Source organism: Rattus rattus, chromosome 8, assembly GCF_011064425.1.
Source record: "Rattus rattus isolate New Zealand chromosome 8, Rrattus_CSIRO_v1, whole genome shotgun sequence".
Classification (NCBI taxonomy): Eukaryota; Metazoa; Chordata; class Mammalia; order Rodentia; family Muridae; genus Rattus; species Rattus rattus.
The window spans coordinates 90,845,794-90,861,403 of NC_046161.1; the positions used below are offsets into that span (position 1 = coordinate 90,845,794).

The 15,610-nt window shown below is 40.4% G+C and overlaps 1 protein-coding gene across 3 annotated transcripts in view; it reads right to left on the reverse strand.

The window, feature by feature from the left end:
* Armc8 (armadillo repeat containing 8) overlaps window positions 1-15,610 on the reverse strand; it is a 93,695-nt gene that overhangs the window by 25,506 nt on the left and 52,579 nt on the right. For all 3 annotated transcript variants that reach the window (XM_032910144.1, XM_032910143.1, XM_032910142.1), the window contains 2 exons: window positions 15,514-15,609; window positions 142-224 (listed from right to left, as the gene is read on the reverse strand). In XM_032910144.1, the coding sequence (XP_032766035.1) occupies window positions 142-224; window positions 15,514-15,609 (179 nt within the window). The remainder of the gene's footprint in view (window positions 1-141; window positions 225-15,513; window position 15,610) is intronic.

A 15,610-nucleotide genomic window follows, 5' to 3' on the forward strand; every position in this document is an offset into this window, starting at 1 on the left:
TTAGGTATCATTACACACTGCATGGATTCACCTGAGCATACGTTCCAGGAACATCTGCATCCTGTGCTTAGTGAAGGACCGGAAAGGAAACAGGCTAAACACAGAGCAAGGGATTTTATTCAGACCACGTAAAGCTCATACCTGACAGCAGCTAACCGCACCTTGACACTAGACTCAGACAAGCCAGTCACAATTCGGTCCATCATATTTTCAGTCTCAATGATCTGGAGAAAAAGGTTAATGCTGCATAAATAACAACACGAAGGTGACAAACTTCACTGCTTGTAAATGCAAGTATGTTAATGCCCATTAAGAGTTTCATGGTTTTAACAAAAGACTTTTACCTCTTGACAATCACTCTGCAGTGGGGCAGGCAGCTCGCCAGAAGGGTGGGGCAAGCACCACTGAGGAGGAGCCAGGATGAATGACAGGCACAACTGTGTTTCTTTAGTTTTAAGATATTTAAAACAAGACTTAAGTGGCCTAAGCACTACAGAGCTGTGCACGAACCATCTGGGCTGAGGGGATGTGGTAAAATACGAGGCATTTCCTGTAAGAATGACAATGAATCAGTCCACACTGCTCTCATCAAGTGAATGAAATCTGCAGGATCTGACACAGCCACCCTGCACCTCCACTTTACCAAGCAAATGTAAACTAATCTAAATATTTACAAGTAATCCTCCATCACAGCACCAGGGCCTGGTACATGAAATCGTAACAATCAGTAAGCTTGACTTCTTAGAGTTCAAAGTAAGATACTCTGAAATGTGTCTTCATTAGGTCATGTCCTGATGAATGAAGAGTGTGGAGAGGAACTTAAGTTAAACTTGCACGGGCCTATGGAAAAACAGACTTTTCTTATTGAAGTGTTAGTGCGATCACACAAACATCAATACCATCAGTGGGTATCTGTTGAGTTCATAATGTGCCAGCTGTCATGCTAAGCGTTTTGTGTTCTCTGGTTATCTCACTCTTCTGTTATCTCTTCTGCGAGTGCTATTATGAAAATTTTCACTGACATGGTAGGAAACTGAGGATTCTGAACAACACGAGAGTTTTCTGTCCACAGAGTCCATGCACTTAGAAACACTTATAATACTGCTCTGGTTAATAGTTCTAAACGTAAATGATCCATCATCAGGAGGAATCATTGCTCTCGCCTGGAACACCTAGCACAGACTAATACCCTGAGGAAATTGTTGACGGTTACGTCTGGAACACACCAATTGGATCAGATTCTTGCATAGACAGGAACCTGTATTTTATTAAAAAAAAAAAAAAAAAAGGCAGCCTAGTATACAGTCAAAGCTGAAGCTTATGACCACCAAACTAGAGAGAAATGAGAAGATTCAGAAACTGAACTTTAGAACAGGTGGTGATAAATCTCAGGATGTTTGGAAGTCATTTCAAATTACCAGTGGCCAGTACAGAGAACTCTACCATCAGGAGCAGAGAACATGGGGCGGAGATGGAGCACTGTTCTTCCACAGGACCCAGGTTTGATTCCCAGCACCCACCAGGCAGCTCACAACCATCTTTAACTCCAGTCTAGAGAAGTCAATGCCCTTTTCTGGCCTCAACAGGTACACACATAGGTGGTACCACCAGATATATAGGTAAAACACTCATCTACAGGGAAGGCCTTGGGCCAGAGAGAAGGCTCAGTGGCTAACAGTACTTGCCACTGTGTCTAAGGACTTGAGATCAAGCCCCTAGACACACATAATGGAAGAAGAGAACCAGCTTCTGCAGGCTGTGCTCTCACACATACATGTAACACAAACATACACATAGTACATACACACATAACATACATGCATGCACGCAATACACATACATAACACACATGCACACAAACATACATGTAACACTTGCACACATATACATAACATACAAGTACATATAACACACAGGGAGGGCAGAAAGGATATATATATATGTATAAATATGTATATATGTGTGTGTGTATATATATATATATATATATATATATATATATATATTTGGAGTTTGGAGAGAGAGAAAAGATGGGGTGGGGCAACCCCCCCCCACTTTAGTTATAGGTTAGGAAGGGCCATTTTTGTAGTGTTTAACAATGTCTAAATAGCCCAAGAATGTGTAAATGTAGTACAAGGATAGGGCTGGAGAGATGGCTCAGCAGTTAAGAGCACTGATTGGGTCCTGAGTTCAAATCCCAGCAACCACATGGTGGCTCACAACTATCTGTAATGGGATCTGATGTTCTCTTCTGGTGTCTGAAGACAGCTATAGTGTACTCATATAAACAAAATAAGTAAATCTTTTAAAAAGAAAACGGGAAGAGGAGAATGTGTATGTTCCTTATGCCAGACCAACCTTAATCACATCCTTACCTTTATGAGCATCCATGCTCTCCTCCATTATAACATCTAGTCTCCCATGTGCTTCTTTCTCAGGCTGGCTACTCTGACTCTCCTACTGGCTTTGCCAATGTGGATGCCTGTCTGCTTCTCAGCAGACACAATCCCACCTGTCAGACTTTCACCACTGGGTCCCCAGCCCTGTACTCACCTGCAGGAGATGTCCATCTCTTGTGGTATCTATCTCCCACTTCAAATTCTTTCTAGGTCCATCATATCCTAGTTCCTCTATCCTCAACTCTACATTACAGAGGTTTTGCTTTTGCTTTTCGATGGGACATTACTTGACTTAGCCCACATTTCTTTGTTTTTAGTTAGGGTCTGTCTGTGTTGCTCTAGCTGGTCTCTAACTCAAACACAGGAGCCCAGTGATCCAGGCTAAGTGGTAGGAACAAGCCTATGCAAGACTCCACATCCACGTCTTACTGAAACCTCTCCATTCTACCCATTTTCTTTAACCTTGTTATACTGAATACATCAAGTTGGGTACATGGAGCTTAAATTCCTTCTACCATGACTCCAACCATTTCCCCATTTCTTTCTTGAAGATTCACAGTGACTTCATCAGAGGCTATGTGTGTATAGGAGAATGAGACACAGGATTACTTTCTAAAAGCCCCCAAACACTACCAGCTCTCACTTCAGGTGCTTATGAAGCCTAGGAATGGGCAAGACTGAAAAGAGAATTATGGATAATGTTCACTGGTCACATTAATCAAAGAAGTAAAGCTGCAAAGTGTCAGGATGGTATAGCAATCACAACATCTAATAAAGACTATCTCAATATAGCAACAGGTCAAAATACCTCGGCAGCGAAGCTGCTTACCACAAGCCTAACAACCTCAGTTTGATTCCTGGATTCCACACTGGGAGGAAATGCGTTCCAAAATTTATCCTCTTACCTCCACATACACACCATGTGTACACATACAGCACTTGTGTAAATACTTCTTACAAACAAATATATGTAAAAATAAAAAAACGTTTGAAACGGCTTAGCCTATGAAAGTTCTAATTTTATATAAGAGATGGGCTAGAGAATTCTGAAAGCTTACTATGGCCCCACATCAAGGCTGTGACCTCCTTCCCAAGTTATTAAGGCCAACAACCAAACAGCTCCCAGGGAAAGGGAATAAGGTGTAGACCAGAATAACATAGTGGATAGTCAAACCGTGGGGGAGTGTGTAAAATACGTTGTTATGCAGTGATCTGCTATATAATCATAGGCAATCCTCTGCCTCTCTGAGACTTCAGCAAAATGACACAGCAACCATTCCAAGTTATCATTGGGAAAGAACAGTCAGTCTCACTTGACGAGAGCACTGTGTTGTTCAGAAGCAATATGGAAAGCAAGGTAATCAAGAGGGGAAAAAAAAAAAAACCAGGGACTGACTTAGGCCTAGCGAAACATACATCAAGCCAGGAAAGGCAATCAATCCACTTCCCACCTACATTCCTGTACTCACGTATTCAGAAAATATGGGTATCTAGTAGTGAGCATGTTTTAAAACTCAAGAAACCGTAGTGATGAAGAGATTCCTTCTTCCCATCAAACCTGGTGCTGAACAACAACTACCGTGACCTGTGCTGCTGTGGGCGCTTGAATCTACAGATGCAAAAGCATCTAAAGGACTGACAGGATCATGGGGTTAAGGGGGACAGAATGAGAGAAACACGAATGAAGGGCAGGCAGGAACCATAACTATTTGGAAGAATGGGGGTTTCACTATTGGAATGACGGCCAATGACCTTCCTAGACAGTATCCAAGCCCAGGGAGAATAATGAAGAGCTGTTGGTAGCCACGGTAACAGTGGGGTGCAGCTCACACCTCATTCCTGAATACTTTACAGTAAAGCTATCTTAGATACTTTCCTTCTGGGCACAAACTGACCTTTCCTAGGACATCTGTAGGTGTAGATTTGTAGACGAAGTTGTTCTAAAGCAGACCCTTGCCAGGGTTCTAGGAAGCTCGAAATCGAGAATTTGATTCATCTTCTTCATCAAGATTACCAGTCCATAAGAGGGTAAAAATGATACAAAATCAGAATATGAACATAACTGCAGTCCAAAAGGGCATCCAGAAAGGTCATGTGAACAATATGATCTAACCAAAATATTACATACACCCTGAGTAATGAAGCCATGTATGCAGGGGTAAAAGGGATATCACAGTGAGTACCATGACCAAAATGAGGATAAAAATGTGATTTCAAGGCTTTAAGGAAAGGGTTAGAAATCTGGACAACACATTTCCAGGTCAACAGTGAAGGAGTTAGAGGTGACTAGTGGCAAGGTCCACTGACTCATGATAATTTTAGGGAGTGCCACATGGCCTTATAGATCCGGGATTGGAAAGGCAAGAGCAATAAACCATGTCCTCTATTGTACCTCTTAATGAGCCCAGTACTATGCTCCAAAGCTTCGAAGGGACCAAGTCATAGCATCTAGAATGGCACATAACAGTAATATTAAGTAGAACTGGAAACTGTTCTGACCCACAGGTCTTGTTGAAGAGTCTTTTACTGCCCTCTGTTGCAGATACCACACCCAACCAGCAGTGGTACTGGTCTCAGGTTGTCTTTCTGACGGAAGCAGTCTTTTTTTTTTCTTCTAGGTGCAGGGACTGTGAATGTAACTATGGATGATGGTTTAGGTCAATGGCCTAAGTGATGCACTGCTGTCTTCAGTCAGTAGCTGCACACTGTAGCATTTCTATCACTGCAATTCTTCCAGGAATGGGCATGTATCTAGTAGAACAGGATGGGAGAACATCCCATCTTTGTCACCAGAACAAAGGCCTGTAGGCATTTAAGAGAGACAGTAAAGAGCAGAACCAAATAACACCAAGACGGTTCACTGCATAGCCACCATTGTCAACAACCCAAAGATGGCCTGTAGATGCAAGAGAAACTTTTAGTTCTTCATTAACAAACTCCAGTAGACTCATAATCCAGTTACGTCCAGGATATAAGCCATTTCTGAGAGCTTATAAAGAACTAGAAGGATCAGGAATATAAGATTAAAGAAATAAAGCAAAGCGAAACACTCAGATCCAACTCTTCCTTGGGAAGACTCATGATAAAACATTCCTCCGAGACCAAAAGAAACACGGCAAGACAAAACAAAACCAAAACAAAACAAAATACCCTTCAGTTTGGACTCTGAACTATGTTTAAACAGGTCAAGCAAACTACATAAAGCAAACCTCATGGATTCCTGGTGGTATTAGTAAACTTTGCAAACAATTTAAAGCGGTGGGTTTGGGGCCAAATGGGTAGATGGCAAAGTGGTCATTGTCTTAGCATCAATCCTGCCATTTCTGGTAATGTACACCATTGTACATTACAACTAGGCAAGTACAACTTAATTCCAAATGAGTCTGTGAGGAAGGTTCCCAGAGGTTCTGTGACGTGTTCTAAAGACAACAAACTGTTCACTAGCAGTATAGAGTTAGAGCCAAACTGAGTATCACAGGACACAGCCTCTTCAATCTATGGAGATGAATGACCTGAAGGATAACAGGGAGGACCTGTTACAGAGGAGGGACCTAGAGGCCGTGGACTGTACTGTTTCAGCCTATTAAGTGTTGTTAGAGATAGCACTGCACACTGACTTGAGCTCTAACCCTCACCTAGAAAAGCACTGTGACTGTAAGACCTCCGTCAATGAAAGGCTGACTTTCATAATGGTGTAGGAAAGAGAGGGGTAGTAAGCAAAGGAGGAGAATACAGAGAGTGACCTCTGGCTTCCACCACGAGCAAGCATGGACGTGCACCTGCACCCACAACAAACAAACACACACACACTTGCCAGCACACACACACACACACACACACATTCACACACACACACTCACCACACACACACACACACACACTCACTCACGCACACACATGTCACACACACACACACACACACACACACACACACACGGCTCTAATATATTCTATACATTGAAGAAATGTTGGTAACAGTTTTCTCTCTCAGCTAAACTTTTTTTCTTATGCCCTAACAAGGACAAAAAAAGTTACATGATGTCAAAAATGTTCTGTTGTATAAAAAAAAAAAAAATCAACACATCTATAAAAAGTATCACAACAGGAATTCAATTTTTAAATTCAATCATTGCCTTATATCAGCACAGAATGTAAGCACCAATAAGTTACTTTAGTTAGCAAATAAATAGAACCATTATAAATAACTATTCGAATAAGCAATAAATGTTCCTCTACCTCCCCTTTTACTGCTCCAGGGATGTGAACTGTACAACATAAAAAGTTTATTCTAAATGTGCACAGCTATATATCTCACAGTCTTTATGAAGGTCCAGATACACACAACTGAGCAAACACAAGCCTAACCTGTAATAGTCCTGGTACTGCCTTTATGTAGCTTACATTCTACTGATGAGCATTACAGCCTGACAAAGTAGTGAGTATTCGAAGATGAAAGGATCTCAGGTTACCTCAAGTTTAAACCTATTCCAAAAGAAATCTGCCCACAAAGGAAAACGCTGGAACAGTGCCTCCAGCGGGGGATGTAGCTCAGTGGTAGAATGGTTTGCCTGGCATGTACATGCTGGGTTTGATCCCAGCACCTCAAAAGAATAAAAATAAACAAATTATTTAAAAGAAAAATGCCAAAGATTGAGATGGCATCTGAGCATTTCCTCTCTAGAAATAATTTACAATATAATCACATTTAGAGGGCACCCACAGAAAAACATCTAAAATTGATTCAGAAGAACCAGATTATGAAGACTGCCCACTTTATAGAGCCAAACTTCTGAAACAGCTATTTCCATGTGTGGAAGAACTTTCAACAAAAGTTCTTCAAAAAGGACCTTTGCAAACTCCTTCATAACAGTTCATTGCAATTACAATCGTACTGTGGGATCTGCTATGTGCCTTCAATATATAATCCTCCTGCCCCTGCCTCCCAGGCACTGACTAGCTTGTAGCATCATGTCCTGCTACAGGTATTCTTATCCTGCATGTATTAATTAACCATGGCAAAACTGGTTTTCAGTGTAAACAAGACTTTCCATACACTTCCGAAACCCTAGGAAGACTCTCATCTGTTTTAAACTTACAAGATATAAAGAAATCTTTTCTTCACTACTAGCCACACGGGTGATATATCATGAACGATAAACACACAAATGAATAAATGCATCTCATAATGAACCTAGTACCAGAACCAGAGAAAACTGATAAACGTTCTCACGTTCTCAACGTGCTGCTCTGCCATCAGCTATGCCCACCATGCAATCCGAACCAAGTCCCCGTTTTAGACTAACAATCACCCTTCTTACCAGTTTACATCACTGACTATATTAGAGGCATGCAATTGTACCTAGGCAATGTACTGGTTAGGAGCACGGCATCAGCTTTAGAGAGACTGGGATAGAATGCAGACACAAGATGCATTTCTAGCTGCCACCTTAATCGAACAGATTGCTTCCAGGCTGGCAACAGTTTCCTCACAGGCTGGTGTGAGGTTTAAGAGAAACGACACACTAAAGCTCACCACAGCGCCCAGCACACAGCGAGTTCTCAATCAATACCCATCCTAGTTACAAGGAGTCTGGCTTCAAAATACACCGCATCTAGATGGATGTCGACTGTATGAATTTTACCCTCTGACATAATGCTTCGTGTTGGTTTTTCTCCTGGATACAGCATTTTACTCAGGCAATGCTCCTGACCAAGCTACAGAATCCAGCACAGTTTACATCGTAAGTCAAAGCCACAGCTATCTCATTTGCTCAAGGTCCTTCATAGGACGTCACCACTCACATATCGGAATTAACTCGATAGGGATATCTTGTGACATCATACTGTCGGTGCTCAATGCTTCTGTGCACGAAGGCAAACCACCAGCCTCTCCCTCTCCTGGTTTTGTAGGGCCCCACTGCCTTTTACAGACCAAAACCAAAAGTATAGTTTTCCACCAAATCTGTTTATGGCGCTGGTTCCCAACCTTCCCAGTGCTACAACCCCTTAATACAGTAAGCTCCTCCTGCTGTGAACCCCCAACCACACATTACTTTCACTGCTGCTGCTAACTGTAATTTCGCTGTTAGAATGGTAATGTAGATATCTGTTTTCTGATGGTCACAGGTGACCCCTGTGAAAGGGTTGTTCAACACCCAAAGGGTTGAACCCCCACATGTTGAGAATCACTGTTTATGGTGGGTTTCTGTTTGTTTGTTATTGTTGTTTTGTAATACTGTGCTGTGTCAGCACAGAATGGGAGCTCCGTTGTGCAAAGGCCACACAGTACCGTGAGTCCTTTAACCACGGGGATCACACTTTGGCTTCACTGTTCAACATGCCCTGGGAAGTCAAGGCAAGTGAGCCTGGCTCTACAGGAAAGAACCATACAGACATAGGCTTGAAATGAATGTCTTCTTCTCATGTCAAAAAGTACTTCCCCAACCACTTAAAAATGCAGAAGTCATTCCTACAGCAGGCGCTGCACAGTGCAGGCCTGTCCTGCTGACCCTTGTACTGACAAGTATCTGTAGAAAAGACTGTAAAGACAGCCCCGACTGTCCCCAAACTCAATCTTTCAAGATGTGCTATCTAAAAGTACTTAATTACTCCAAGCACTTCATAGCCAGAAAAAATACTCGTGAAAAAAAAACCCAACTAGGTTGCCCGTTTGCTTTACGAATGTAACCAAAGACCTTATTTTAGCCCATTTTTGTGCTTTATAAAACACCTGTCTTTTAACTAAATTATAAAGAACTTATAATTACATACCAGGAACTGTATGAAAACACTTAACTCCATGTCGCCATTTAATGAAGTTCTGAGGTAAGTCTTTTGCTTTCTTGTGTAGGTATGTCTACCGTGCATACACAGTATGACACACATTCAGTGTGCTGGAGGTCAAGGGTTACACCCTTTGGACAAGTAACGAATCCTGGTTTTCTCTTTAGAAATACTTACCATCTCGAATGAGTGTCACAGGGCTCTTTAAGAATTCTTTGGAAGGTCAGCTTTAAGAAGGTAACTTACAATTTAGTCACCAATTAAGTTAAGAAATTATAAACTCTAAACTTGCTGTATTTACAGCAAAGCCAAATCCTAAAGGATGCTATGTCATCCGTGCCATGGAAAACCCTTGAAATGTTCAGGTGTTTGCTTCAATACATAGGTAAGTAAGGCTCAGAGGGAATTCTTTATATCCACCCAATTGCAGAGACAAACACAGAATCTGATGTTGTGCTTCTGAAATAACCATTTAGTGCTATCACACCTTGTAAAACTATGAAAGCATAAACTCATGGTCATTTACACTCTTAACCAAAAGACCAAATAACAACAAAATCAAATTATGAACAAAGGATAAAATTTTTCATGGTGAATGGGTAACAAAATTTAAAGAAAGCACAAAATATGAAAACTGACTTCAAATGTAAACACCCTATAAAATTGTACAGCACTGAAACAGAGGAGTAATGTGAATGAGCTGGGGAATTCATTTTCTAGGAACGGTGATGACCTGGAGCAATAGAATCAGGTGTCAATCATGGCTGGCAACACTTAGACAACCATAAGTAACGTTTTAAAAGTCAGGATTTTTAAATGTATCTTAATTATTATAAAACAAATCTGAAATGAGAGATTCATTATAGAAAGAGTAAGTTTCTAAAATGTAAGAATTCCTTTTCTGAAATGGACTTACTGACAATTGGAGCAGTTTAACATCATGAAGTCACTGTCTTCATTATAAATCCATATTTACATCTCAAATGTTCATTATTTTCTTCATAACACACAAACGACATATATGGTGTTTATTTTTCTCTGATAAGGTTTAAATTACTTTAAATTAGTAACCGAACAACCGATGCCATTTACTGCGTGTTTATTATGTGGCTAACATTGTGCTAAACATGTTGACTCTTCCTTGCTAGGAAAAGGCGCAGGAAGGAGATTCTCGTTTTTCTTTGTTGCTTCTTTTCTTATTTTCTTCTGCCATTTTTATACTACTCAGATTTTTTTAAAGTTCAATTTAAAGACAAAAGGAAGCTAGTCCAATGGTGTCATCTACAGTCTAAGCCACTCACAAAGCTGAGGCAGGGGCATCATCACTTAGACCAGGAGTGTCAGCTAGCCTGGACATAGCCTGACTCTGTCACTTAAAAGAGAGGAAAAAGCATCCCCACCTTGGCTGCTTTGCCTCAGGCTGTGTAAGGTTATTGTAGCTCTCCCCAGATAACTGAAAACTGTTCTCAGTTCTTGAAATGTGAAATAAAAAGCATCTTAAAAAGGATTAAAAGTGACATCCCCAAAGCAATTAGATTAAAATTTCATTCAAAACAACAGGCATACTATCATTTGTTCCAAACAACTCCTGTGCCCCTATCAAATGCTGCCTCGGGCTCACTCCTCTGGCTCACTAAGGCTTTAGGATGAAGGCTGGGTTTTAAATGCCCTCGGTCTACATGCCTGTCTCTCTCCTGAGCAGCTACAACAGTAGTTCAATTAGTCAATGTATAGCTGAAGACAGTACTGACCTTTAAAAACACAACAGACATTCATTGAGTGGGAAAATCCTTCATGTAGGTGTAATAAGATCACCCTAGTGAACAGGCTGATTCCTTCTACAAGCTACATCATATGTTTAGCTTAGAAAGTTTATTCCAGATTCATAATTGTAAATTCTATCAATTTTTATAAATCATACACAGAGAAGAGAATCTTGTCTCCACCGTGCAGTGCTAAAGATGGACGGAGGGCCTTGGTATGCTAGTTCAGAACTCGAGCCCCAGCACTACTCCCGCACTTGACAACAGTCAAGATTACTTTGACATAAAATAGGTTCTCTTTGACCTATAACCCAGGCTAGTAGACATTTAGAAATTATGGGGTTGGGGATTTAGCTCAGTGGTAGAGCACTTGCCTAGCAAGCGCAAGGCCCTGGGTTTGGTCCCCAGCTCCGGAAAAAAAAAAAAAAAAAAAAAAAAAAAAAAAAAAAAAGAAATTAGGGATTGCCTGCCTCTTGAAAGCTGAGCATTGTCTGTTTTCTCTACACTCTGTCTAATGCAAGCCCCTGCCTATAAGGAGCAGACATCTATTCCTTCCATTTAAAGTTCTCTTCTCTTACATGGAGGATTGCTGGAGGCGTTGGGACAGCTCCTAATCAAGTCTGGTCGACACAAGCCTGATAACCGGTACAGAATAGGTAATTCTACAGCACTGCTCATTCACCCATCTCTTTGATTACTCTGTGCACTGGCCATTCATTCTTCAAATGTTTATCGTCAACTGTGCGCAGCTGTAGATGCTGGGAATGCAGTAGTGAACAGCAGATAAAGAACTCCTGCCCTCGCGGAGCTCACATTCTGGGTCATCAAAAGTACCATCTGCTAAAAAGCAAGTACTCAGACATTAGAGGAAACATTCTGAAAGGCTTGCCTAGTCAGAGCCCCAGAACGGACAGCGACTACAATCGCTGCTTCATTAACCTTTTTAATGTTAACTTAATTTTTCCCCAAAGCAGAGACAACATCCTTACTTTAGTAATTTCCCTGCAGTTAACTTATTGTGTGCCATGGCCGTTTTCCTCCAATGGATACTTCCTAAATTTCTGAAACATTCCATTAGCTCCTTGAAGAGAATGAAATAGAGGTAACAGGTGTTCAGTTTCTAATGTCTCTGATGATCAACGGTATGAAATGGAGTGACTGACGGTCTTCCAGTCTTCATTAGGAGAGAACTGGCTTCTAAACCACAGGACTGCTCGCTACTGCTGGCTCTGAATGTCCTAAGCGTTCACTGGCAATGCCTGCATATGGAAGTTTATTGCTCTGCATCTTGTTGCCCGGCCCCATGGGCTGAACTTCAGCTTTCTGACCAGCACTAAGATGTGTTAGCATTAGGAACTGGACTTGCCCCTCAGAGACCAAAGCTAACGCCTACTTGGTATTACTGTCAATTTAGTTACAGCTAAAACTCTCTACGGAGCTCTCACTTCCTGTCCATGTCCTTATTCTCTCTAACATAATCCACTCGAGAAACGGTGGTTGGCAAGTTATCACAGATAGTCTGCATTCTTCTCAGCTGTATGTAGCAAGGTATAATACCATGAAGCTCAGTGAGCCCATACTGGCTTGGGCTGTTCTTTCTTCCTGACCCAGCCAATGGTGACACCTTCCCTCTCATAATCAGAGCCTTGGTTTATCCTTTTACCCAGACACTACAGCAGTTAAGAAATTAATAAGTATGCCAAAGTGATAAACGATGAAAACTAGGGATAAAAACACCAACTTTGCTGTGCACAGGAGAAAGGACGACCCAATCATACTAAATGACACATCACCCTGTGTATTATTTCTGCATTTTTGTTTCTATGCCTACTCAACAATTTTTTGTGGGGTGGGGAAAGGGTAGGCACAAGGTCTCATATAGCCCAGACTGGCCTCAAGATTACTATACACAAGAATGACCTTTAGCTTCCAATATCCCAAGTGTTGGAATGACAGATGTCTAAGTCCATACCCAACTCTTGTCAACAGGTATTTCCTGAGTTCTTCTAAGTTGTAGGAACAGCTGGGGTTTATTGTTGTTTTTAATGGAAATACAGTGAGATGATTCCAAAAGGGGATGGCAAGTCTCTGACATGGACACCATGTTTAGTCTTACACTGAATTTTGTCTGACTCAAGAAACAACACAACAGACCTTCCGCCATCTTTCAAAGCCAAGAGAGGAGGGGGAGGGTCTAGAAGAGAGATGGCTGCCATTTTCCTTTATGGCTGTGTTTACTTCTCACTGTGCCTGGGATTTGCTCTGGTTTTCTTGTATTTTTTCTTCTGCCTTTTATTAGCTGGCCATAATAGGACACTGTGAAAATATTATCTACTGAAGTAGGTTCCTGTTTCCAATATGAAAACCATACTATCCTTATGGCTAAAACATGCTAAAAACAAAAATAAAAATTTGTTTTGAGGAGCCTGCAAATTTCTTATCAAGATTATTCACATATATCAGTACACTGAAACTCTATATTGACAAGTATAAATGCTATAGTAAAAAAAAATTACAGTGTACACTAAGAATCGACACAAAAAATACAATCAAATTACATAAGGCATAAGTATAGAAGAGCAAGAAATATTTCATGGGAGAAGTAAATTCAATCTACCCAAACAATTATTTCAGTGAAAAGAATGAAAATGAATGCGTTCAAGGAAGAGCCATCGCTTTGTACACACTGAAAACAGGGGTTCCACTTCTAAGACCAGTCTTTAGGCAGATTGTCATATTTTTTATAATTCTCACTTACAATTTCTTCAGTGACTTCTATGAACTATAAACTACTCAGCAATTTCCCAGAATTAAGTAACTTCCTACAAACACTACATAATCCCATCATGGAAGAACAGCACAGGAACTTTTCTTTACCACACACATAAAAACTATAGTTTTTAAACAATTATAACTTATTCTTTATTTGTTATCTTTCTACAGAAATGATCAACAGCCTTACCAGACATTTGTACACATTGTGAATACAGGTTTTAGTAGACTATCGATTAGACTGTTATGTTGCAATTACTTCTAGAACACGGTATCACGTATTAAGTCATTAATTCCAAAACAATCATTTATTGACAAAAAAAGTACAAAGAAGTACAAATTAACATCCTATTCCAATTACGGTCCATCTATCTAACTCCCTTTAGTCTAGGGCTTGGTCTTTTGGAGCTGTAAGGATATATAAAATATTCTCCTGTTTCCTAATAACTCAATCATAAATTATACACTCCACGTCATCATCAATTTAATCTATATGAGTTACCATCAAAACATTGTTTCTTGTGATACATATGTCTAAAGTGAACAAAATATTTCCGTGTCAACATCCATAAACCATGGTTAGACACAGGTAATTCCACATGTCTAATGTTTGCTTTGAAGTAAGAGTTCACAAGTGCAAATCACAGGTGTTAAAAAGTGACATTTACAAGTCATGTACTAAAGACACTTTAAGAGGTCAAAAGCCTCTCACGAGCTGAGATACATGGAAAACTCAGCTTGTTGTTGGCTGTGCTTCTTAACCTGGTGTGAAAATGGAAGTTCCTCACACTCTAGTCCTATTACTGTTCTTTTGGCTTCTTCAAGGATGATTTGTTTTCAAGTGTCTCATCCAAATACTTAAGACTGGTTCCTTTATTTTGCTAACAAGCCTAAAATTCTTCTCTGAATTGTGGTAAGTGCAAATACTTTGTAATTTCTCTCACAATCCTCCTTAAAATACCAATACAGATGGAGACTCAGTCAATCATCATGTTCAATAAAAAAAATGTTACTACAGCCACTCATGACAGGACATGTGGCTTGGCTGGTTGATATCTGCAATCCTCTTGTGTGGAATGCAAGTACCAGATTGTAAGTTTTTGACTTGTAAATTCTAGCTTTTTAGTTTACTGGGGGAGTCAGGTTAGGATTTAACACTGTACTATACGTCTTACCTAGAACTACTTCCATAATGGACATGAGTTCAGTGTCAGACTAACATGGGGGTGAGGTACCAGTGAGACATTTCAGAAGAGCTGGAAAATTCAGATGACCACTCACTAAACATAAAATCATCATTCCACAAAGATTTTATTCACATTAAACTTGCACAGTAGCAAAAAATAAAATAAAAAATTTAAATCAAAACATAAAACTAAGCCACATTATTAAAGAACAATATACAATAGAGATTTGAATTTCTCAATGGCATTAGAAGGTATAATAATAAATAACATTTACAATTCTAGTGTTAGATCTTTCAAAGTGTCTAAAGCTTCACAGTGCTAGAAATGATTTTTATCAGAACACATGCAAAAGTGTGCAACATAATGATTCATATTAATGACACAATCAGCAGGCCAGTTATTTATCATTCCAGCATGGCCATGCCACTCTATGTTCTAAAAACAAACAACCCCCCAAATCCAGGTCCCATTCATTCTTCAATTATGCCTTTGTCACTCTGCTTTATTATATTCAGTCACTGTTAGTGCTCTTCACCAGGACTTTCAGGTTGACGTCACTCCCTGCCTGCTGGCTGTCAGGACTGGGGGACGCCCCTCTCCCAGACTCACCTTCTTCCGGATGTCTTCATCATTTGCTCCGAGAGAGGCATAGAGCTTGAATGCAGCCTGGCGGAGTTCATGGGCATGTTTTAAGTCATGATCAAGC